Source organism: Tursiops truncatus, chromosome 2 (assembly GCF_011762595.2).
Source record: "Tursiops truncatus isolate mTurTru1 chromosome 2, mTurTru1.mat.Y, whole genome shotgun sequence".
Taxonomy (NCBI): Eukaryota; Metazoa; Chordata; class Mammalia; order Artiodactyla; family Delphinidae; genus Tursiops; species Tursiops truncatus.
Genome location: NC_047035.1, coordinates 25,583,106 through 25,608,522, shown reverse-complemented (window position 1 = coordinate 25,608,522; position 25,417 = coordinate 25,583,106). Strand labels below are relative to the sequence as shown.

At 43.1% G+C, this 25,417-nt stretch overlaps 1 protein-coding gene across 1 annotated transcript; it reads right to left on the bottom strand.

Annotated features, from left to right (window-relative positions):
- Window positions 1-99: 99 nt before the first annotated feature.
- On the bottom strand, window positions 100-25,161 carry VIPAS39 (VPS33B interacting protein, apical-basolateral polarity regulator, spe-39 homolog). The gene is made up of 20 exons (XM_019920215.3): window positions 25,005-25,161; window positions 22,172-22,264; window positions 21,209-21,314; window positions 19,311-19,454; window positions 18,165-18,203; window positions 17,746-17,810; window positions 16,969-17,025; window positions 13,105-13,197; window positions 12,423-12,456; window positions 11,815-11,917; window positions 9,538-9,565; window positions 8,097-8,170; window positions 6,065-6,140; window positions 5,492-5,626; window positions 4,844-4,885; window positions 4,432-4,521; window positions 3,282-3,368; window positions 2,618-2,707; window positions 2,094-2,198; window positions 100-1,110 (listed from the first exon to the last, which is right to left on the bottom strand). Exons 2-20 carry the CDS (start codon window positions 22,262-22,264, stop codon window positions 1,090-1,092), a joined length of 1,482 nt encoding a protein of 493 aa, XP_019775774.1. The 5' UTR covers window positions 25,005-25,161; the 3' UTR covers window positions 100-1,089.
- Between the last annotated feature and the right edge of the window lie 256 nt (window positions 25,162-25,417).

Genomic DNA, 25,417 nt, shown 5'->3' with positions numbered 1-25,417 from the left:
ACAGGCTGCTGAATGCTGTCACCAAGGCAGATTTGTAGTGGTCCCAAGAGACGGGGCAGATGCTTCACTGTTCTGTACAAAATAACTGGGAGGGAAAGAGAAGGCACCAAGGAAGCAGCAGCTTTATTAGGAGTCTAGGCATGTCTGGAAAACCCAGTTCAGTCACAGAGAACAAAGGCTAATATTGGTACAGGAATGCAGGAAACTGGCATTACAGAATATCCTCTCGAAAACCAACATGAAACTAAAACCTCCATCTTAATAGCCTAACAGAAAAGCTGCTGAGTTTAGCCCCGGTGAAACTTGTGGAAGGTCCTAGTGAAATAATGAGATTTGTGCAGAAAAGGAGAGCTTCCTCCAGCAATGCTGAATCTGAGCTCCATATAAGGTTAGGGGTCTGGGTGGGAGGGAAAGGTAAGGGGGATGCTCTCATCTCTCACACAAGGCCACCTCGGGGTGCAAGTGAGAGAGGAACCAGTTTTTGTACAAAGGGAAGACCATGGCAGCAGAGGGACGCTGGCAATCTCTGTAATGAGGCGGAGGACTCTGTACAGTGTGAGGGCGCCTCCAACAGGTCCTGGCAACACTGGCAGCGCTTCCTGAGGCCCCCTGGGAGACAGCCATTCCGGTTCTGTCCTGACTTCCTTCAGAGCAAAACTGCCATTGTCCAGCACCAAGTCCAGGGTCATAATTAGCTGAGGGGAATGGAGTGGCCACCCTAGGACACCTGTACCTCTCAGTCGAGGAGACTTCCTTTCTGGAGCAGTCACTTTCCGCAGACCAAGAGAGATCTTGCCCAATATGGGCCCAATCTAGAAATTATTCCCACCTTCACATGAGCACCAGGTGGAGAGATTCTCTCATGAGGCAAAGCTTTAGATCTTGCCCCTCAGATGATGGCCCCTGGACAAAAGATCGGTCTGAAGCTGTCGGTGCCCAGGTGCTAGTCTCTGTCCCACAGGTAGCAGGCACTGCCTGCTGACGATGGGCCCAAGCGATGTGATGCTTAACTCTCCCAAGAAGAGCGCTCTCTACTTTCACAGGCAGGAAAGGAAGAAATGAGGCAGGTTTCAAGGGAGCTGATGCCACTTAATTCTTCCATCGAATTTGCTGTGAAAAAAACAAACAATGATCAGTTTTTCACTGATCCTTACAGATAGGCAGATGGAATTCGATAAAACAAGGCCCACAGCTAGGTAATGTAAGGAAAAGAAGGATGCAGGGGGGAGGTTGAGAAAGAAATTTTTTTAATGTGGGGGGGAGTTCATTTATTTAGAGATGGATTAAATACCTATTCTGTATCTTACAAGCCTGATTTAGGGCATTTATTCTGGTTCTGCCTGCCTGAGGACAAAGATTCACTAGCTTTAGCTTGTGGAAGGTTCCAAAATATCTAACAGGGACCTACGCTCCACATTAACAATAAGCTCAGCAATTTTCTGCTATGAGAGATGAGTCAGCTGTGTTCCTCAAATAGCTAAAATCTATTTCACCCACTTCCCTCTCCCAACAGGAAAGTCACATCCAGCCCCAGGCAACTATGCAGTTTGGATATTCTGAATCTGTAACGTTTGTTTCTAGACTCCCAGTAGTTAGTCCTTCCTACCTGCTAGGTTTAACAATGATCAGAGGGCTACAATTGTCAGCCAAGGTCCCCACATCACCCTTATGTCATCCCATATCTCAGGAGTGACTTCTGCTGTTCTAACCAGTGCTTTTGCCGTGTAGGCCCATAGGAGACCCTTATCAAGAGATCCACAGGGCTTCCCTGGTGGCGCAGTGGTTGAGAGTCCGCCTGCCGAAGCAGGGGACACGGGTTCGTGCCCTGGTCTGGGAAGATCCCACATGCCGCGGAGCGGCTGGGCCCGTGAGCCATGGCCGCTGAGCCTGCGCGTCCAGAGCCTGTGCTCCGCAACGGGAGAGGCCACAACAGTGAGAGGCCCGCGTACCATCAAAAAAAAAAAAAAAAAAAAAAAGAGAGATCCACAGGCTTGGCTGACAGCAATCCCATCCAGGCCGTGGGAATATAAACTCAATGCTACGCTATGAACTGTTTACTGACACTGCTGGAGGCGTAAGCTGCAGCTGCTCACCGAGCTGTTGAGAATGGCATCAATCTTCTCCTCCTCGGCAGATCCTTTATCCACCTTGCTCCTGTACACCAGCAACTGCTGACGATCCTTCAGGTCCCGGCAAGTCTATCACCAAAACAGACAACAATAAAAACCACCAATCAGCCTTCTCCAGAAGGGCCTTTTTCCTTTTGTCACTCCCGTTTTGAGCTAAGTTTCAAGGAGAAGCCAGGAAGCTACAGTGGGATAGCAGTGGGGTCAAGCACCCACTGAACTTCATGCTGAAGAGAAGTCTACAGAGGTTACGTGGCTTGATTCAGTTCTATGAATTCTCCGAGTGCAACGAATTTATAAAAGCAGAGAGAAACCAGTCAGAGGGCTGGGAAAATCATACAGGAGTGCTGGTCTCCAAACTAACTCTTGCCAGACCACTTTATCCACTGAGTTGAAACTGACAGACGAACCTCAGGATCTAGGACTTGAGACTATAATCTCCCACCTCCCACTGAGGTCTAACTCAGGGTTTTCATTTCTTACGGACTCACATCAATGACGACATCATGACACTTGAACTTGGTGGCTAAGTTCAACTTTGTGTCCACATCTTCCACCAGATTGACATACTCCTGTAATATCTGTGAAAAGAAGTACTTCTGATTAATGATTCCCAGATGTATTAAACCCAGAGCTCTGAAAGGTAGAAAAAAAAATCCTGAAGAAGGAAAAGAGTCAGTATCTGCAGTCTACAATTCCCATCATCAACCACAGGACTAGTTTTGCAGAGGGAAATGAGGTAGACTCTCTGCAGTACCTCCATGCTCCCCCAGGAAAGAAGGGAAGGGCCCATTCCTCCTTATCCCAGAGCTAGATACCCATGCCAGCAACAGGTATGCCCTAGACCTGACCCCGTGCTGTGCCCCCTTGCTCCTTGATGTCCTTTCTCATTAAGTTCTCTTTTTGCATCATTTGAATAGTATGTCAGTACTCCACCCGGGCTAAACACAGTAGATGCTCCTCAGAGAGGGCAGACTTGGATTACTTCTTAAGCGCAGAGAACTTCCTTCCCTGGCCTTTTCTATGTCAAGGTACAGTACAACCATTATGCTGCCTTTAAGATAAGACCAGAGCAGGTCAAGTCTCCCATCGCTGAGCACTAGAGGCTGAAAGTTAGGTTTCCTAGAAGATCCTGTACCCTCTAAGAGCCATTACCTGGACAGGGGCACTGTTCTTGTGCAAAATTTCCACAACTCGATGGAAGCCAATGGGTGCTCTCTTCTTGGTATAGCCCAGCCAGTTCTGCAAAAGGAAGATGGGGCAGCCGTGGGTAGGCCAGACATCTGAGCTAATCTCCCTATGTTTTATGGTCAGACTAGAATAACATGGTGATGAGGAGTGGATGAATGGGAGGCGGGGGAGAGAGAAATGAAGAGAGATGAGAGTTTCAGAAAAGTCAAGGAACTCAGGAGGGTGGAAAAGAGTCAGAGGTATGAAATAAATTCTTAGATCTATAGGCACGAATGCAGAAAAATGTCTGTGAAATATGGCTAAATAAAATAAGCAATTTACTTAACAATCCTTGTAGTATGAACTTATCTGGGTAGACTAATCCTACCCTTTACATCTTTATATTCATATAAATGTTTACTTGTCAGTTCATGAGGAAAGGTCTGGAAAGCCACCCATCAAACTTTTCACACTGCTTGCCTTGAGGAAGGGACTGAGAAAGGAACAGGTGGACAATGGAAGAGGAACTTCACTCTTTACCCTCTACACTGTCATATCGTGTTTGATTTTGACACAGGCATATATTGCTTTGGTAGTTAATGTAGCCAATTAAATAACTAACAAAGGGGGAGAACAAAAAACTGTCAAACCCATAATGGAAAAATGGATATTTAAACATAAACTAATAGAGACATGACAACCAAATGTAATGCAAGATCCTTGACTGGATCCTGACAGAAAACAAAAACAAACAAAAAACAGCTCTAAAGAGCTCATTTATATGTATGATAATATTCTTATATTAATGTTAAATTTCTTGAGAATGATAATATTGTGGTTACAAATGAGATAAATGCTTAAGTAATTAAAGGAGAAGTATCATGGTATCTGCAACTTACTTTCAAATGTTTCAGCAAAAGAAAAAAGCATATGGCAAAAATGTTAACAAATTAGTGAAGCAGGTGAAGACTGTTAACTACTCTTTCAGCTTTTCTTTAGGTTTGAAACTTTGGAAAATAAAAATCTGAAGGAAAAATGTCTACCAGTAACTAGAACTAGAGATCCCAGGAGGCACGGGATGACAAGATGGTATCGCCAAGGCATCAGCGGCATGGAACAGTCCCAGGGCACCCACCTTTGTGGTAAAGAGGGCATCGACATCATGCCAGGCCCGAAGCTTGGCGCGAGCAGCCAGGGCTGTCAGCACATACTGTTTTTCTGGGATCTAGAAAACAGAGGCCAGGGGAAATTCAGGAGGAGTAGAAATGCATCAGGGGATGTGCTTGAGAATTTGGAAAGATAGGCAAAAATATTCCCTGGTGTTGATTCTGCCTCTTAAAATCCACAAATCTCTCAGGTTTCCAAGCCCCAGCACTGCTGCAGGCCATTCGGTTAAAGCCTTCCCTCACTTCCCACAAACTTACTCCATTTTCCCCTTAACCTTGAATGTTAAGGGACTTACTACTGTGCAGGGATAGAAAGCAACATCCACTCCATGCAGTTACTCTGATACTACTTTTACCAAACACTGACTAATTTATATCTACCTTAAATGTCTTCTTCAGGTTGACTGGACTGCTGAATGTGCCCTAGGATGAAAGTGAAGAAGGAATTTTAGTGGTATTTCTCAAATACTACCAATCTCCCCTTTTCTTTTCCACTACATAGACAGTCTACATTTCACTCCGCAACCATTTAAACCCGGAAATTAATTTAAGAGAAAAGCTCCGTCAGGTCTAACTGGATATCACCATAACCCAGTTTAAGAGGACTGGATTAACAGGTATGGTGTATTTCCCAACTTTATGCTAATCCTATTATCATTATGATCATGCCCACCTATAGTCATTAAATTTACACCTCTTCAAAAAACTTTTTTAAAGTACCCACAAGTAACTATCCCCCGCTGCTCTTCTCTGTACTGTGCGAATCCATTTGAAATGGAACCTTTGAACAAAGACTGCTATGGGAGCAGCATCGTTCCATGCCAGCTCACTGGAAGCCATGCAAACCCTTACAGACCTCTTTTCTCCTCTTGGTTCACCCCTGCTGAGAGCCAGGAAGGCTTCCCAGATGGATTGCCGAGAATTATGCGCACCCTTTGTAAATAGGATATGCTGAAGTACTGGCTTTGAAATATGCTCGTCTTGTGCAGTGAGAATGTGTGGGGCCTTTCTTTCACGTTCTGCCTGTACCTCAGCCTCTGTGTAGTGGTAGAAGCAGGAGTAGAAAAGCGTCGTCACTAACGGCATGTTGAGGATAGAAGCTTTGCGGGGGTGCTTCCGGAAGATTTCAGTCTGTCCTGCTGATTCTAGATGTCGATCATTTGCCTGTGGTGGCGTGAGCCAAGTGAAAAAAAGGACAATGTCCATGGAGTAGAGGCAGGAGAGAAGCCTTTAATATTACAGCAGTTGTGCTTCCTACCCTAGGAAAGAGGCAAAGAAGAGAAAAAGAAAAGGAATTGCCTAGGATGGCCCAGAGGAGCTTAAAATCCAGAAAATGATGACAGGCCCAAGTTGGATGGAGGAAGACCAGAGAAATAGTGATGAAATGGAGTTCTGGGAAATACTTCCAGGTTAATAGCAAGTGAGAAGAAAAAGGATGCCTGAAGACAATGGACAGAAGGCTACCACGTAGAGAGAGAGAATGAAAGGCTCTTAGAAAATGTAACAGGAAATGACCTATGTGGGCAGAGCAGAAGTCTCCTAGCTGCTGAATGGCAGTGAGCTTTGGCACTGAAGCAGAAGTGTAGAGACAAGGAGTCTAACCTCGATAATGATCTGACGTTCCAGGAGCGTGTAATGGTCTTGTATGTGTGCAGAATCTTCTGCTGAAAATGGCAAACTGGGAGAGGGCCAGAAGGTTAGTACCTCATTCTCTACTCAAACAGGAAACAAACCCAACTAAACCAAATCACCACTGTAAGCATAAAAAGCTCATGGGGCTTCATAAATCTGATCTCAGTTCACCTTTAGAGCATCCCTGAAAGGCAGAGAGAGAGAAAGCAGAAAATAGAGGAGACCGTTGGCTGGGATTTTATATTTAAGGTTTTGTCAATTCGAGGAGCCTGAAAGTCCACGAAATATACAGTCACTGGTGATTTTGCTGAGGAATGAATTAGAATCCCCTCATTGTGTGAGTTGGATTTTTTTTTTTTTTTTTTTTTTTTTTTTTGCGGTACGCAGGCCTCTCACTGCTGTGGCCTCTCCCATTGCGGAGCACAGGCTCCGGGCGCGCAGGCTCAGCGGCCATGGCTCACGGGCCCAGCCGCTCCGCGGCATGTGGGATCCTCCCGGACCGGGGCACGAACCTGTGTCCCCTGCATCGGCAGGCGGACTCTCAACCACTGCGCCACCAGGGAAGCCCTGGAATGTTTGATGAACGAGTCACTTAGCTAGTGAGTGAGCCTAGCCAGCTGCCTGTCATCCACATCCCCGTGAAGCACAGCGGTTCCTATCATTGCTTAATGTCAATGCTTAACTCTCCTTAAGGGGCACTTACATTTGTTAGCAATTTTTTTTTTTGAGCAATTTTTATTGGGGTATAGTTGCTTTACAATGTTGTGTTAGTTTCTGCTGTACAGCTAAGTGAATCATGTGAGCCATTTTTTAATGCAGAGTAATAAGGTAAAATCAAGTTACACAGCACGGCGGTATGTTTGTAGATTAGTAAAGATTTCAGAGCTCTACATATGTCAAGGGTCCCATCTTCAACACTACATTATATTTTTACACATGAAGAAGTTGAGGGACAAATAGTGTGTTGCCTAAAAGCTATATGGTAGGTCAATGGGTAAGGCCAGGAATAGAAGCCAGATTTTAAACTCCCAGTTCCCAGACCTTCCTTCAGAAAGTGCTGCCTTATTCCCCTACTCCACTCACTCCAGGAAGAATTCTGAAATTCAATTACACTCTCCCAGATAAGTGTGATCCCCAGCCAATTTTTGGAAGAGATAAAGAAGCCAGCAAAAGGTTCCAGTTACTTCACTATTCTAACTTCTCTTTGTTTACGAGAGGCCATACGACGCATCAGCTCAGTAGCTGATAAAGTTAAAATTACGGATTGCATTGAAATAAACAAATTTCTAAATGTGAAACCTGGAAATCATGTCACATGAGGAATGATTAAAACAACTGTGACCACTGAACCTCGAGCAAGGTCTACTGGGTAGACTCCACATCTGTCTTGACAGATACAGGGAAGCAAGTTTTAGCTCAATATAAGGAAGCACTTTCCAATAATGAAGGCTGTCTGACAATAAAATAAGCTACTTTCCAGAGAACTGTGTGCCCCATCACTGGAAGAATAATATGTGGGGCTGGTTTTTACAGGGATTTATATTCTGAATGAAAGCTGGACTGAATCAGTAGTTCTTGGACTGTGGCGTTTCAAGGACCCGTAACACTGAAAATAATATATAAGGTAAAATGTTGCCAACTTTTTCTTTTAATATATAAAGTCACACAAAAAAAATTATAACCCATTTTTCTACCAAAAAGGGGGTGGAGGACGAGGGGAAAAAAAAATCCCAGAATAAAAGGCAGTCTTTCAAATTAAATAAATATAGCTTTAGGAGAAAACTCTCTACATTGTCCTTATTATTCTCAACTTACCACCTATCAGAGAAAACTCTGTGGGGGACTAGTGTTTGGAACCACTGAATGAGATGATCATTAACGATGCTTGTATGATCCATTGTTAGCCTTTCCCTGCAACCATCTATCCATTCTACCCTTTTTTAGTCTCTTCATTGCTCTGTATAAGAGTATTTATAGTTAAAAACATTTCTCCCCCACTTACCCAATGCAGGTCTTAAGAAATTCTTTTCGTTTCTCGGGGTCCTGAATGTTCAAATGCTCTCGATAATGGGTTAGCTACAAAAATCAGAGAAAGGCTTTGAGCTATTTCTTTTCCTCAGAAGGGCAAGGTAGCTCTGTAAGTAGATTTCCCATGCTTAAAAACTAAATTCTCATTACCAGAGATTCCTCTGTGAATAGATTAGGGGGCAGGGGGTGGGGAGGAGGGCACAGAATGATTCAAAATTATTATCTCTAACTGCATTATCCAGTATGGTAGCCACTAGCCACTAGTTTCAAGAAAAAGTTGTTCTTAGGAAATCTTCATACTCTACGGGGATAAACTAAAAGCAGACTCTCAGCTTTGCCAATTGCAAAGTTTACAAGGTTGAAAAACTCCCAATTTATATACAACAGCATGCATGACAAATCATCTTCAATTCAAACATAATACAGAATATGAAGAAAATAAGAAAGTTTTAGATAAAAATAAGTTATGCAAAACACATTTATTTTCACTGATTAATCAAACTTCAAAATAACAAACTTTATAAGAATGCTATTTGAAGAAAATTCCTTATAGTTTTGAACCTACAGAAATAAAAAATGTAAACAAAAAGTTTTTCAAAATGATTACTACAGATTCCCAATCATTTTGAGTAGATTTAGATAAAGGGTTTTTGAGATTTTCCCATGCCCTGAATATTAAGTACAAGTTCCTTTTACAAAATATTACTGAAAAACATTTTCCTGAATTATATTCTGTTGCGCAAAGAAGGTTAAAAATATATTACCACCAATGTGTGGTACAGCGACTAAAAGGACAATCCTGACATTGACGGCACTGAGAAATTCTTACCCCTGCACTATAATGTTCAACTTTTTAAATGGATCACTGAAGTCTGAATAATACAATTACATTTTTGGTAAAATTTCAGATTTATTCTTGTATTCCAGGAGTTTCTTCTCTAATGGTGAGAATTTGCCCCAAATCAATTTTAACAGTCATTGAGCTCTCAGCCAAAATGTGTATTGGGTGCACCACCAGCAGCCTGACCTATCTTCCTTCATGACCTGTATCTGGTTTCTTATCCCTCTTTGCTTTCAGTATTATCTTTAGTATTAGAAGCCAAAACCCCAAAGCTCCAACAAACCAAGAATTGAAAACAACTAGAAATTAAGAAACAAACTCCAAATTGACCAGGCCAATTTTCATTCAGCTATTAAAAAAAAAATTATTCATAAGCCCAATCAAAACAGCATATAAAAAGAAACAAAATGGTACATCATTTGGATTGTTTTTAGGCTTCCCAGATGCCTTTCTCTCCTGGATATAATCAATACAAAGGAAAGAAAATATTCAATCAGTTTGGGATCTTGGAGGCTGGGTTTTGGCTTAGACTTCTGTTAAAGAGGCCCCCAACTGAAACAAAGGCCACACTTACCGCAAGCTCTTCTGTTCTATCTAGGAACCTGGGAAGAAGCAGAAGGCAGCAGGGCATTTTTATTTATTGATGTGTGGCAGTATAACCTCACAAAATAGGATGACTGCTCTAAAAGAAACACAATTCAAACTCACTTGCCTCTATACATAAGATAAACCCTTCTCTTCTTAAACTCTCTACTAATCAGCAACACCTTGAGAACACATGGTGGATCAGGTATCATCGTTCCCCCATCTACCTAGCTGAGCAAAGAGCAAAGAAGACACTGCAGGGCACTAATAACTGTAATGTTAACAGATCTGACAGAAAGGCTCAGAGCCTCCGCAAAACCTTAGCCCACAGCAGTCTTCTGTTTTTTGGTTTTTTTTTTAAATACAGCTGAAGAGTTTTTTTTTTTTAATAAATGTATTTATTTATTTATTTTTGGCTGCATTGGGTCTTCATTGCTGCGCACAGGCTTTCTCTGGTTGCGGCGAGCGGGGGCTACTATTCATTGCGGTGCGCAGTGGTGGCTTCTCCTGTTGCGGAGCACGGGCTCTAGGCACGCAGGCTTCAGTAGTTGTGGCTCGCGGGCTCCGTAGTCGTGGCTCGTGGGATCTAGAGTGCAGGCTCAGTAGTTGTGGCGCACGGGCTTAGCTGCTCCATGGCATATGGGATCTTCCTGGACCAGGGCTCGAACCCGTATTCACTGCATTGGCAGGCGGATTCTTAACCACTGCGCCACCAGGGAAGCCCTGGTTTCTTGGGGTTTTTTTTTTTGTGCTACGCGGGCCTCTCACTGCTGTGGCCTCTCCTGTTGCGGAGCACAGGCTCCAGACGTGCAGGCTCAGTGACCATGGCTCACGGGCCCAGCTGATCCGCAGCACGTGGGATCCTCCCGGACCGGGGCACGAACCCGCGTCCCCTGCATCGGCAGGCGGACTCTCAACCACTGCGCCACCAGGGAAGCCCCCTGTTGTGTTTTTTTTTTTTTAAAGATGAAAACACTTTTCTCTGTCATTAGAATCTTGGAAACAGATTGTCTATACTGCCCTCTGTTGTTTTCAGGTACAGCATACAATCTGTTTGGTCTCTCCCCAAAGGTGGTAAGGCCTTGGAGAACAAGGACTTGTCTTCTTACCTTAAATGGACCACTATAATTAACATCACTAATTTGGCATAGAGGTGATACTTAATAAAGCCTTGCTGATTGGGAGGGAAAGAAGGAAGGAAAGAAGGAAGGAGGGAGGGAGGAAAGGGTTGGGGGAACAACCTGTCTCGACGAACATGTCTTCTGCAAATTCCTGGCTAACCATCTGTAATCTTGATCCTGCCCAGGTGACCTGCTTTCCCCACCTTAGTCTTCGGGGCAGCTCATCGCTGTGCTGAAGCCATGGGGTAAATGAAGTTACCTTGGGCCACATGTCAGCCTAAACAGAGGTTCCAGCCCCTTCTCTGATACTGAAGAAAGGACATAAAATAGCCCCTACCAGTTGAAATGAGACAGGGAAGAAACACATGATAGAAGACAGCCGCCCCCAGTAGATACGCCTACCTCTTGCCTCTCTACCTATCAAAATCCTACCTAGTCTCACAGGCCCAACTCAATTCCTAATCACTTCCATGAGGCTCTCGGCGATATCCTGACTGAAAATTATATATGCTTCTTCTGCTCTTCCACTGTACTTCTCACTGGCATCACTGGGATCAAGTAATAAAAGATACCTTTATTCTAGGTCTTTTGTAAGAAAATACGTCATAAATATTAATACTACAGACTAGGCATTATGCTGAGTGTTTATACACACGAACTCTTTTCATCTTCATAATGACCTGTGGGGTGGGTATCATCATCTCCATTTTACAGATGTGAAAACTGATGCTTGGAGAGGTTGAGTAACTTGCTCAAGGTCACGCTATGAACTAAGTGGTGGAGACAATATTCAACGCAGGTGCTTGACTCCAGAGCCTGGTTCTTAACCACCTGCTGCATGGTCACTTTATCACAGGTTGTGGTACATTATTAGTTATCCCATCACGTTTCTTTTTTTCTTTTTGGCCGTGCTGCACGGCTTGCAGGATCTTAATTCCCTAACCCAGACTGAACCCTGGCCATGGCAGTGAAAGTGCCAAGTCCTAACCACTGGATCGCCAAGGAATTCTCCTATCACGTCTCAATATCCTGTCTAAGCATTTCCATAAAAGAGGGGCAGTGTCTTCTCTTTCTCTGTATTATCGCCCAGAGTGCTTTGAACAAAGTACTTAACGAACTTTATAGACCAGATGATCAGTTCTTACCTAAAGAGGTCCAAAAGCAGCTTTTGATCCCCTATCTCCTTAAGGAAGTGAATGAGATGTCTCAGGGCAACCTGCCGTACCTCCAGCTCTCGGAAGAGGATCTCTAGCAGGCAGGAAGGAGTTAGATGGGGAAAGATTAAAGCCTATTACTCAATAGGAAATTGCTCTCCCTACTCACACATTCCAAACATGATCTCCTCAAAATCCACCAGAAGCTAGGAATGGTTTTCTATGGTGCCCATCCCAATGGCTCAACCCACCAGCAACATACTCCATGGTCCAGGGCAATGCTTAGCCTTTGTGCTAACTTTCAGTTCTCACCAACCCAAACATCAGGCACTGAGCATGGACTTTCACGTCCTCAAACCCACATAGCCATCTGTCTGTCCAATAAATGGAGGGGCTTTGTAGTTACTGCAGTTATCACCCTAAAGGAAGAACAACTGCCCTCAGGGTTGTGACGTGTATTCAGAAGTCTCAGGCCATCCCAGCTGTCCCTAAAGTAGACTTGATACTGGTAAATTCTGGTATGAAAGCCACAATGCCATTCTCCCTTCAAATGTAGTAGACACCTTACTGACTGAAGATTTCCCTTAAACCACGCTCACCTTTGCTCAATGTCCTCTTCAGGAAGATCAGAACCTAGAGGAAAAAGGGAACTAAGAATGAATTATCCTGTGTAACCTTCCAAATGCAAGGCCCTGCCTGAGCACCTGATGTCTAGGAATGAGGTCAGCAACTCATTAGGAATCTCTGCTGGTCTATACAATAGGTTTCTCTATGTGATAGAAGGACAGGTGATGGACATATGGAATGAGCTGTGTCTTGGGAGTCCACATACCTGTGCCCCTACTGGTGAGAGGCACCTCCCTCCCTGTGTGAGAAGCTGCTCTCACATCTCTCCTCCTTCAGATTATTCTTGAGAACACAAAGTGGCCAACCTACTGCTTCTGGGTCATAATCAAGAGTGCCACACACAATGCATATCCTGCCAGCTAAGCCTTAGAACACGTACTTCTGAGAATCTTCCACTTCAAGAGGAAACCCAGGGTCTCTACTTGACATTACCAACAAGGACCTACTGTATAGCACAGAGAACTATACCCAATAGAATCTGAAAAAGAATAGTTACATATATAACTGAATCACTTCACTGTACACCCGAAACTAACACAACACTGTAAATCAACTATACTTCAAATAAATAGGTTTTTAAAAAATCTATTCTGATTAGACTTTCAGAAACAAATGAAAACAATACTTAAACAACAAACAAAACCCACAACTCACCGCAGTAATGACGTTTCCATCATGCATGCTTACTGCTTCTTCTAGGAGTTGTAGCTTGTCCTGTAAGGAGCGGAATCTTTCCAGGGAGCAGACCTGGCAGAGTAAGAACAGAATTGGTGTGCAAGGAAGACAATTTCCTATATTCTTTTGTCACTGGATACTGAAGAATGGGCAAGAATAAACTAAAATGTCCCCAAGGAGAGCTTCTTTGTTTTTACACAACAGCCCCCAGCACTCTATGAGCCAAGAGATTCCCATCATACCCTCCCTAGTTCAGCCTTATGCCCTAGAAGATGCTGATGTCCTGATGAACTCTTGCCAAAGTCAACGGGTAGAGAGCTCACTTGTTCTCTTTTCCTCTTTTTCTTTAAATCTGTTTTTTCGGTTTGTTTGGTTGTTTTTTTTCAAACCCTTGTGTCGAGGGCCGACTTTCAGTAGGTCGCAGCGAGGGAGCTGCTCTGCTACGAACGAGACGCTGATCCAGAAGCAGGTTGTCTACGAATAGTTTAGGACCAGGTTCCCCAGGAACGTGTGGTGTGTGATGGGCAAGGCGGTGGCTGCCTTTCCAGCAGCGCCCTATGTCCTAGGACGAAGGGCTCTCTGCACTGGACCCCGGTCCCGAAGTTCCACAGGGTACGCCACGCCACCGGGGACAGTGGGGGACCAGCTATCTGCGGCCAACTTGTTCTCTTTTTAATGGGGCATAATTTACATAGCATAAAAGCTACCCTATTTAAGTGTACAGTTCAGTGAGTTTGGCAAGTAAATAATTCCATGTAACTACTACCGCAATCAAGATACAGTACATTTCCATCACCCCAGAAAGTTCCCTTGTCCACTCTGATGTCAATACCCTTCTCCCATCCCTACCCCCCAACAACCACTGATCTGTTTTGTCACTAAAATTTTGCCTTTTCTAGACTTTCAGAAAAACAGAATCATACAATATGTACTCTTTCGTATCTGGCTTTTCACTCAATATAATGTTTCTGAGATGCATCTATATGTTGTGGTATTAGTAGTTTGCTCCTATTTGCTGCTGAGTAGTTTTCCATTGTATGGGCATACCACGAGTTTTTAATCCATTTACTGATGGATATTTGAGTTATTTCCACTTTAGGGGCCGTAACAAATAAAGTTACTATGAACATCTGAGTACAAGTCTTTGTATGAACATATTTTCATTCCTCCTGGATTGTAAATATCTAGTAGTGAAACTAAATGTGTTTAATTTTGTAAGAAACTGTCAGACTACTTCCCAAAGTAGTTTACCATTCTACCTTCCTGCTTGTACTGTATGAGAGTTCCAGCTGCTCCGCATCCTCCCAATGTGTGGTAAGATCAGTATTTTTAAATTTAGCCATTACAGTGGCTGTATAGTGATATATCAGTTTTAATTCATGTTTTCTTGATAACTGATAATGTTGAGCATCTTTTCAAGTGATTATTGGCCACTTATGTATCTTTTTTGTGATATAACTAGTCAAATCTTGAGCCAATTTTTATTTTAAAACATTTATTTATTATTTATTTATTTATTTAATTTATTTTTGGCTTCGTCAGGTCTTAGTTGTGGCACACGGTATCTTGGTAGAGGCATGCAGGATCTTTCGTTGCCACATGGGCTATTCGTTGCGGCGCGTGGGCTTCTCTCTAGCTGTGGCGTGTGGGTTTTCTCTCTAGTTGTGGCGTGCAGGCTCCAGGGTGTGTGGGCTCTGTAGTTTGCAGCACAGAGGCTCTCTAGTTGAGGCACACGAGCTCAGTAGTTGTGCCTCGTGGGCTTAGTTGACCCATGGCATGTGGGATCTTAGTTCCCTGACCAGGGATCAAACCTGCGTCCCCTGCATTGTAAGGCAGATTCTTTACCACTGGACCACCAGTGAAGTCCCCTTGAGCCAATTTTTAAATTGGATTGTTTGTGGATTGTGGCGCAGCAGTTAAGAATCTGCCTGCCAATGCAGAGGACATGGGTTTGATCCCTGGTCCGGGAAGATCCCACATGCTGCGGAACAACTAAGCCCGTGTGCCACAACTACTGAAGCCTGTGCACCTAGAGCCCGCCTGCTACAACTACTGAAGCCCACGTGCCTAGAGCCCGTGCTCCACAAGGGAAGCCACCACAATGAGAAGCCAGCGCACTGCAACGAAGAGTAGCCCACGCTTGCCGCAACTAGAGAAAGCCTGCGCACAGCAACAAAGACCCAACGCAGCCAAAAAGATTTTAAAAAGTTTAAAAAAAATAAATTGGATTGTTTATCTTCTTATTATTGAAGATAATTCATTATATTTTATATACATATTCTGGATAAAATCCTTTATGACACATGTATTTTGCACATATTTTCTCCTAGCTATGGTCTTTTTGTGATTTCTTTCGTTTGTTCATTTGAATTTATTTCATTTTATTTATTTTTGGCTGCACTGGGTCTTCGTTGCTGCATGAGGGCTTTCTCTAACTGCATCAAGTGGGGGCTACTCTTCTTTGAGGTGCATGGGCTTCTCATTGTGGTGGTTTCTCTCGTTGTGGAGCACAGGCTCTAGGCATGCAGGCTTCAGTAGTTGTGGCTTGTGGGTTCTAGAGCGCAGGCTCAGTAGTTGTGGTGCACGGGCTTAGCTGCTCCATGGCATGTGGGATCTTCCCGGACCAGGGCTCAAACCCATGTCCCCTGCATTGGCAGGCGGACTCTCAACCACTGTGCCACCAGGGAAGCCCGTCTTTCTGTGTTTTTAACAGTGTTTTTAAAGAACAAAAGTTCTGGGCTTCCCTGGTGGCACAGTGGTTGAGAGTCCGCCTGCCAATGCAGGGGACGTGGGTTCGTGCCCCGGTCCGGGAGGATCCCACATGCCACGGAACGGCTGGGCCCGTGAGCCACGGCCGCTGAGCCTGCGCATCCGGAGTCTGTGCTCCGCAACAGGAAAAGCCACAACAGTGAGAGGCCCGCATACTGCAAAAAAAAAAAAAAAGAACAAAAGTTCTTAATTTTGGTGAAGTCCATCTTTTCAATTTTTCCCTTTCCATTTGATGGTTTTTGTGTGCTTAGGTAATAAGTCTTTGCCTAACCCAAGGTTACAAAGATTTTCACCTATATTTTCTTCTAGTATTATAGTTTTAGCACTTATTCTACATTTAGGTTTATGATCCATTTTGATCCATTAATTATTATGATGTCAATTCTCCCAAAATTGGTATATAGATTCAATGCAATCCCAATCAAAATCCCAGTAGCTCTTTTGTAGACACTGACAAGCTGATAGTAAAATTTATATGGAAATACAAAGGATCTAGAATAGCTGAAATAATTTTGGAAGGGAAGAATAAAGCTGAATAACTTATATTACCTGATTGCAAGATTTATCACAAAGCTACAATAATCAAGGCCTTGGTAATGGCATAAGGATAGACAAATAAATCAATCAACCAGAAGAGAGTCCAAAAAGAGACCTACATATATATGGCCAATTCATTTTTGACAAAGGCACCAAAGTAATTCAATGCAGAAAGAATAGTCTTTTCAACAAATACTGCTGGAACAAACGGAGAACCACATGGGAAAAAATGAATGTCAATTTTTACCTCACACCATATACAAAAGTTAACTCACAATGGATCAGACCTAAACATAAAAGATTGTTCTCATGCTTACAGGCACTACTTTTCACTCTCATCCATCACTCTTTCCCCCCTTCCCCATCAAAGCAACACTAAACCCTGGAGAATCACAAATTTTGCAGCTGACTTGTCTTCTTAGTGGATTGATTTTCCTCCTGAAAACCACTTCATTTAACAAATATAACTGAAGAGAAAGGTCAAGCTGCCCAGCTTCCCAAAAAATCTCACAAGAATTCTCTCCCCAGTGGCCTTACCTTGCCCTTCCGAAGGCGTCGCACTGTGTCACTGGGGCTCCAATCATTGCTGTAATCCTGAAATATTAGCAATGCATGAATCCCAGGAAGTTAAGGGATCAGAATTGTAAGTGTGCCTGCTCCTCATCTCAAACTCATAAACTTAGTCCCTAAAGGGAAGATATTTTGTGGAAGGAAATGGATGAAAAAATAAGAACTGGGATGGTCTTGTTCTGAGTTTCTTAAGGAACTAGAACAGAGACAATATAGGCAGGAGGAGTTGGATCATACAGGGAATGGATCAACTAACAAAACCAGCAATGCTATGCCTAAGTGGTTCAGGATTTCAACCCCTAAATGCAGTTTTGGGACTCTAATTAACGGCTTTGCCAACAGAGGGAAAGAGAGGAACGTGTTCCTTTTTTGGACCTTATGATATCGTTTCTTCCTTTTGAATCGATTTGCTTTTTTATGTGCTTCATGGGAATATGAGTTCCACCAAGCTTCCAGACCACAGCGGTGATCAAAAGTTTCAAAGTACAACCTAAAAAAGGCAGCATAATGGGTAAGGAAAGTGTGCCAGGACTGAACCAGAAAATAGAGATTCTGAGTCCAAGTTCTACCATTTAACTAGCTGTGAGACTCCAGGCAAGTTCTGTTTAGAAATCCAGTTTTCTTACCTATAAAAGGGGTTTAAAATCATACCTGCTCAAAGATTTGAGAAAATCGAGCAAGATAACATAGGTCAAAGTATGTCAAACTGTGTAAAGATATAACACAATGTAGGATATAACTCACCCTATACTCCCCCTTGGGTCTCCCTAGCTCTGGAGCATAGCTCTTGGCAGGTGTGTCCGACAGAGCTGAAAAAGAACAGGCAACTGATTCAGAAGGGCACCATCTCCTGCCATTACCTTCCTCTACTGCTTCCTTCTCAGGCACACTTTTTTTTTTCATTTGGCCCCCAAGGTATCATTATGGCCCAAAGTAGATCCCATTCCTCCCCCAAAGACAGCATCCCTAGAAGTTACCCTTTGCCCCTGTAACCAGAATGGTCTTGACCTCCTTACTCAGCATCAGAAAATCTTTCTAATAATGATGACAGATTCAGAAGAAATGTCATCATATAATTATCACTTGTCCCCATGACTCCCCAGGTTGTACCCCAGATCAGTAACATCTCCCACAGTAATCAAGAGAAGAGGGTCAATGCCTACCATCAGAGAGGGACTGGAAACTTCCAGGTCTAGTTCTCCCTAAAGGTAAAGTACACATAAGGTCAACAGTTCATGTCAGAGCCATTCAGACTTGGTTAAGGATGCAGTGCACACAGAACTTTTTTATGCAATATGAGAACTTAAGGCTTAAAAAAGTTTTTATTCAACTTCAGAAATTTGAGGTGCTGCGAAAAAAAAAGGCACTGAGGAACAGTTTTAAAATTGTGGTTAAAATATACATAACATAAATTTTGCCATTTCTAAGTACACAGTTCAGTGGTACTGAGTACATCCACAATGTACAATCATCACTACTATCCATCTCCAGAAACTTCTCATCATCCCAAATTGAGACTCTGTACCCACTAAACATTACCTCCCATTCCTCCTCACTCTCATCCCCTGGTAACCACTATTCTACTTTCTATCTCTATGAATCTGACTATTCTAGGTATCTCACAGAAATGGAATCATACAGTATATGTCCTTGTATGTCTGGCTTAATTCACTTAGCATAATGTCCTCAAGGTTCATCCATGTTGTAGCATGTATGAGAATTTTGATCCTTTTTAATGCTGCATAATATTCCACTGCATATACATGCCACATTTTGCTTATTCATTCTTCAGTCAATGGACATTTGGGTTGTTTCCATATTGTGGCTATTCTGAATCATGGTATTATGAACACTGGTGTATAAAAATACCTGTTCAAGTCCCTGCTTTGAACTCTTTTTGGTATATACCTAGAAGTGGCCTGCTGGATCATATGATTGTTCTATGTTGAATTTTTTGAGGAACTACCAAACTGTCTTCCACAGTGGTTGTACCATTTTATATTCCCACCAGCAGTGCACAAGGATTTCCAACAGAAACGCACAGGGGTAGGGAGGAATTTTGACCTAGGCAAATTTCTTCAGTACTTGTCACAGGGTTAATGTCAGTTTTGTTCATCATGTTCTAGAAACCCAGTCCAAGCCCTGTGAATTCCCCTCATTTCTGCCCTGCCTGATCCCCAACGGCCAGCTCCAAAGATTTTTTGTCCCTCAGTAATCTTTTTCTTACAGAGTAAATGAAAATTATAGCCTCAGCGGTTTTTTTTAAAAAAAGAAAAGGACTTCCTGTCCCTTTAACCATCACTCTTTACCTCTAAAAAAGCTGCTCAGGGAGTAGGTAGAAGCAGGTTTGGGTAGTTGTGCATAGGAGGAGAAGCTGTTTCGGTTCTTTAGCTGTTCACGCTCATGGTTTGACCCACTATTACTAGCAGTCTCTTTGATGGACCATGAGATACCTGCAAGATAATAAGATCTAGATCAGTAATTCTCATCCAAAATAATGCCTTGGCATCCAGCATTCCAATAAACTCTAAAAGCTTTTCATTAGAGGCTCTGGTCTCTTGTCAACATGAACTTAAAAAATTGGGGCAGGGAGAAAGGACAGAATCAAATAGACCAATCAACAGAAAAAAGGGGCAAAGGAACTGAATAAATGGATCACAGAAAAGGAAATACAAGTGGCTATTAAACATGTGAAAAGATGCTCAACCTCACTCTTAATAAGAGAATTACACAAAATAAAAGTACACTGAGATACCACTGGCCCCCTATAAGACTGGCAAAGACCCAGAAGTTTGGTAATACCCTGTGTTGCCAAGGCTGTGGTGGAGAAAGGAATACTCTGACACTGCTGGTGGGAGTGCAAACTGGTGCAACCCCTGTGAAAGGCAACTTGGCAATATCTAACCAACACAGATGCAAATACTCTCTGCCAGTAATTCCACTCTAGGAATTGATCTTTCGGACACTCTTATATGGGCAAAATACAAGGTTATTGACTGCAATATAAACAACAGAAGATTGGAAACAATCTAAAGTTCATCAACAGTGGACTGGTTAAATAAATTATGAGAAATCCATACAACGTATACTATGCTGCTATTTTTGAAAAGAAAGAGGCAGAATGAGAAAGCTCTTTATGTACTGATATGGAAAGATCTTCAAGCTATACTGTCAAGTAAAAGAGCAGGGTATAAAGTATGCTACCACTGGTGTAAAAAAGGGAGTAAAAATATATACTCCTATATGTATTTCCAAATACAAAAAGAATCTTTAGATGAATACACAGAAAGCAAACAACAGCAGTTGTATTTTGGGTGGCCAGGGCCTGAGAACTGAGTAGATGCATGACAGTGGGGAAGGGAAACTTTTCACTGTGTGCCTTAAATACTTTTTACTTTTTAAATCATGTGACAGTATTTCCCAGTTTAAAAAAAAAAACCTTGGGCTTCCCTGGTGGCGCAGTGGTTGAGAATCTGCCTGCCAATGCAGGGGACATGGGTTCGAGCCCTGGTCTGGGAAGATCCCACATGCCCTGGAGCAACTAAGCCCATGCGCCACAACTACTGAGCCTGTGCTGTAGAGCCCGAGAGCCTAGAGCTCCGCAACAAGAAGCCTGAGCACGGCAGTGAGAAGCCCGAGCACCGCCCGCCAGCAGCAACGAAGGCCCGAGGCAGCCTAAATAAATAAATAAATAAATGAAAATTAAAAAAAAAAGTCAGATGGACTCTGCAAAGGTGTTAAGTGGTATTACAGAACAGCTAGGCAGTGAGACTTGGTGGCTAAGTAAATCAGTTCTGCTAGCCAGTTATGAGCATTTCAGTCAGCAGTTCCCAAATATGACTGCATATCAGAAGCATTTACAGTGCTTATTATCAATTGAGACCCCACCCTACCCCCCAACCACCCCCATACCCAAGACCTACTGAAGCAGAGTCTCTGGAGTGAAACCTAGAAATCTAATTTTAACAAGCACCCCAAATAAGTCTGAAATAGCCAGCCAAGCATTAGCCCTAGGGTAGCAGGCCTAGATAGCCATATGGAAACTACTGCTGTACTTCCCCAGTATCTTCTCCTGGGTTAAATTTCCAGATGTGTGCTCATCTGAAAATAGTTTAGCCTCATTCCCTTCCCTGACAAGTATTGAGGAGACTTTACTAGTGGTAAGAACCCTGAATAAGTAATCCTTCCTAGGGCCTCTTCTACTTACTTCCCACACGTTCCCCGCTCCAGCTGACTCTCTCCAGGTCATCGTCATCATCATCATCATCCACGAAGTCTCGAAGGCTATTCACTGCCCGCTTGGATTCCTTTAACTGCAGACAGACATAAGGCAGGGCACTCAGGCAGTCATCACTTCTCACCTCTCCTTCTGACAGCCAAGAAGGCTGAGGAACTGGGTCTTGAAGATGGCCAACATTTTCACCCTCTGCAACTGAAAGCCTAGCCTGCTAGACATTTGCCAAGAAAACAATTTGCTTTTTAGCCAACACTGGAGTCCAGCGACAAAAGGTCAGGAGGAATCAAAACCGCTTTTGAATTCTAATCACACTCCTGGTATTGACTTGCTTTGTAGTGAGGTTATCCATCTCTCCAAAAATGAATCTGCTTCCCCATTTGTAAAATAGACACAATAAAGACAAACTTCCAATCCAGTTCATCCTTCAAAAATAATAAATTGGGCTTCCCTGGTGGCGTAGTGGTTGAGAGTCTGCCTGCCGATGCAGGGGACGCAGGTTCGTGCCCCAGTCCGGGAAGATCCCACATGCCGCGGAGCGGCTAGGCCCGTGAGCCATGGCCGTTGCGCCTGCGCGTCCGGAGCCTGTGCTCCGCAATGGAAGACGCCACAACAGTGAGAGGCCCGCGTACCGCAAAAAAAATAAAAATAAATAAATAATAATAATAATAAATTATACCACATGATAAAAGACAGGGTTCTTGAAAAAAAAAAAACTCAAAGAAATCAATCATCTTAAGAATGTAAAGGAAAAAGGGCAGAGAGTTGATTTTTACAATCCCCCTCTTTTCTCAGAGTTCTTTTCCATGAAGATTTTTCTAAAGATCTGACTGAAAACACTTCTGAGCCTCATGGAGACAGGTTACTGAGGATGCAAGGGGAAGGGTACACAGTGGAAGAGGGTGAGACCTTCAGCAACTGTTCATGGAAACCTACCTGTGACAGCTCGTCATCTTCGTCATCAAAGGTGAAAGCCTTGAACTTGGAGCTATTCCAATACTCCTCCTCATCACCCTTTGTCCGATTCATCTGGAGTGAGAGGAAGATAGATATATGCCCCTTTCTGGATTCCCCTCAAAAGAGCTCCAAAAGTTTTAAGTTCCTAGATTACAAACTCCCCACAGTAATCAGGGATGTGTGAAAGTGTCTGGTAAAGCAAATACTGAACACGCCATATAAAATCAGATCCTTGGGTCTCCAATCAAATCATACTTTTGATCCTCTGATTACCCACAAGTAGTCATTCATTCCTAGAGCTGCTACTTTCTTCACGGTACTCTCTCAGGTGCTGTAAGGAATATTTAAAGTGCAAAAAATAGTCCCTCTCTGAAGGACCCTACAATAGAACTCGGGTATTCAGCATAGGTTATGTATAAAGGTAATAGTACAAAGCAGGCAAGTGTTAAAAGAATGCATCACAAACTTTGCTGAATATACAATACCAATCAAAGCAAGAATATAACAGATAATAACTGCATTCATGTACTCAACATATATCTATTGAGTGCCATCTCTGAGGCACTGTTCTAGGCTCTGGGAATACTACAGTGAATAAAACTGACATATCTTGCTCTCATGTGTGCTTGTTAAATGCCTTAAGGCAAGCAAGCAATTAAAGGAAGCTAAATTATCCCCCTTGTATCTTCAAATCATGATTAATTTATTAACAAGTATTGGCCAAAATGTGGGAAATGAGGGCATGGCCAAAAAAGTATATAAAGAATCAGTCAAAACACAAGTCCCTCTCATAACTACTCTAAAATTAGATTTCACCCCGAAAAAAAGTTTTGCCTTAGAATTACAGACTAAACTATCAATGCCAACTGGATTAGAGTGAAAACTGATGTAAGCCAAGAACCAGGTACTGAACCTTCCACAACACCCAAAATAACTCCAAAGGCTACAAAGTGTCAAATTCTAAAATATCAATTTGCTTTTTCTTTCATCTCAGTAGCACCTTTCTCAATAGAAGGTTAAGAAACACTCATCATGGCAGCCCCATTGAGGCTCCCAATGGCCCTTAACATACTCTGCTCTCACTGTGTTTTCAGGGGATCCAGGGATGGCAAAGGTAGGAAGAGAACTTTTTACTATCTGGTTCTTTCCCATTGCGGACATCACTAATTGATTTCTACTGAACCCAAATATGGCTTAAAAATCTTTTTGTATATTTAATCCAGGAAGTCAAAACCAAATAAAAAAGCTAGCAGAAACAATAAAATCATCCCTTATATTGGAACAAGCATAGGCTTTGTCGTCAGGCAGACTTGAATTCAAATGTCGCTTCTCCAATTCTGAGCAAACTGGGTAAATATTGTTATTTACTTCTAAGCCTTGGAGAAAGTGATATCCTACCTCACAGGGTTGCAGTGAAGAATAGGAGTCAAGAAACAGCTAACAAACTGCCTAGCATAAAGTAAATACTAAATGTTAGTTGTTTTTAGTATAGGATATCTTCTGCCATCTTTCTATCTCAGCCATCTGCAAAATTTGGGCATAACAATAGAAACCTACCTTTTAAGACTGGTGTGAGGCTTAAACCAGTTAAAACAATACATGTAAAGCACATATGCTGACAGAAAATTAATGTTCAGTATTAATTTTTATTATTAATAAATCGCTATCTTGGAAAAAGCTAGAAGAATATTTCAAAGCATTCCTGAAGCTTAAAAAAATTTTGATACAAAAATTCTGAGTAGCCATCACAAACACTGAAGGTGTGCATACAGCAGGTGAATGCCTCTGATACAGATGCCGGTTTATAAAGCACTTTGTCATCCTCAGAACAACCCTGTAACGCAGGCCTGGCAGATCCCATTTCACTGATGAGGGTAATGAGACAAAAAAGGATTAATTATCGAAGTATTAAGCTAAAGCTAGCTGCTCCTAGCTGATCCAGGTTTTCTGTCTCCAGGGTCATTTCCACTCTGATTTGCATGGTCCTTTTATCACTCTAGGGAAAACGAGGGCAGGTCATTACTACAGTAAATAAATGTAAATATCTACGGATGGGCATAGAATGTGTCTGACAAACCCAAAAATCCACCAGAGGATTTCCGGAATCTTTTTTAACCATGCAACAGCAGTGGACATCTGACACTCATCTGTACTTCTAGCGCCAAGTCAGAACACAGATTTACTTAGCAAGTAAAAAGATAATGATTTAATGGTTCTAGAATTTATAAAGCAACCAGATACAATTTTAAGCGGAACTGAGAAAACTGCTTCAACATGATTTAAAATATTTCAAAGGCTTGTCCTTGTCGCTTGTTTACTGAGATCCCACCATACAGGGTAGTAGACCCGAGGGGAGAACAGGAACATGACAAAGAAAGGAAAACGATTCAACCAAAAATATCTATAACCAACACGCTCCCGGCCTTAGGACACGCCAGAAACCAGCTACTAAGAAGTTACATTCGGATTCATTTATCATTTTTAGAGCCAGGCTACGAACTGAGACGAGGAAATGTGGGTTAAACTAATAAGACTCTACGGGCGAACGTCCAGGAAACACGGATCAACCGCAGTGGCCAGAGCCCAGAACCCTGGTACAGTAAATGCTCGTTCAAAATCCGTTGTCTGGCCTCACTCGCGGCCCCAACCCCGAGTGGACAGCGGCTGCCTGCCCACGGGTCGCCGGGACTGGAGTAACAGAGTCAGGCCTGGGGGGCCTAGGGACGCCTCAGAGAACAGGGTGAAAGGATATGGATGCGGAGAGGCTTGACTTGGCCAGATATGTGGCCCAAGGGCTTTGGGACACCCTCACCTCTTCCACACCGAGCCCTCCCTCTCAGGTCAGCGTCAGAGTCCTCAACCGTTGGACCGGCCTTTCTAGACAGGCTATGCGGCATAGAAAAGAGGCGGAAAGGGATAGTTCCGGAGAGAGGCGGTCGGCTGTGGGGATGAAGACTGTGGGGTCAAAAAAACGGCCGCAGGGCATGCTAGAAGTTGTAGTTCCTTCCGCCTCTGTCATCGGGCGCTGCCTTGACGGGCCACAGGGGCCTGTTGACTACAACTCCCAGAATCCGCAGCGTACCGTGCCTAAGTCCTTTCCTCTACATTTTCCGCGGTTATCCTGCGGGTCAGTCAACAAGACTACAACTCCCATGAGGCTTAGCATGGCCGATTAAGGGTTCAGGGAAACAATGAGAAGTGTCCTTTGTGTCTCCACGGGTGAGG

Excerpts from the sequence above, each read along its gene's own strand:
- VIPAS39 (XM_019920215.3), bottom strand. The coding sequence starts at position 22,264 with ATGAATCGGACAAAGGGTGATGAGGAGGAGTATTGGAATAGCTCCAAG. Across the intron at positions 12,457-13,104 it reads ATGGAAACGTCATTACTGCG|GTTCTGATCTTCCTGAAGAG; the intron begins GTGAGTTGTGGG and ends TTTTTCCTCTAG. Across the intron at positions 3,369-4,431 it reads ATGCCCTCTTTACCACAAAG|AACTGGCTGGGCTATACCAA; the intron begins GTGGGTGCCCTG and ends TTCCTTTTGCAG.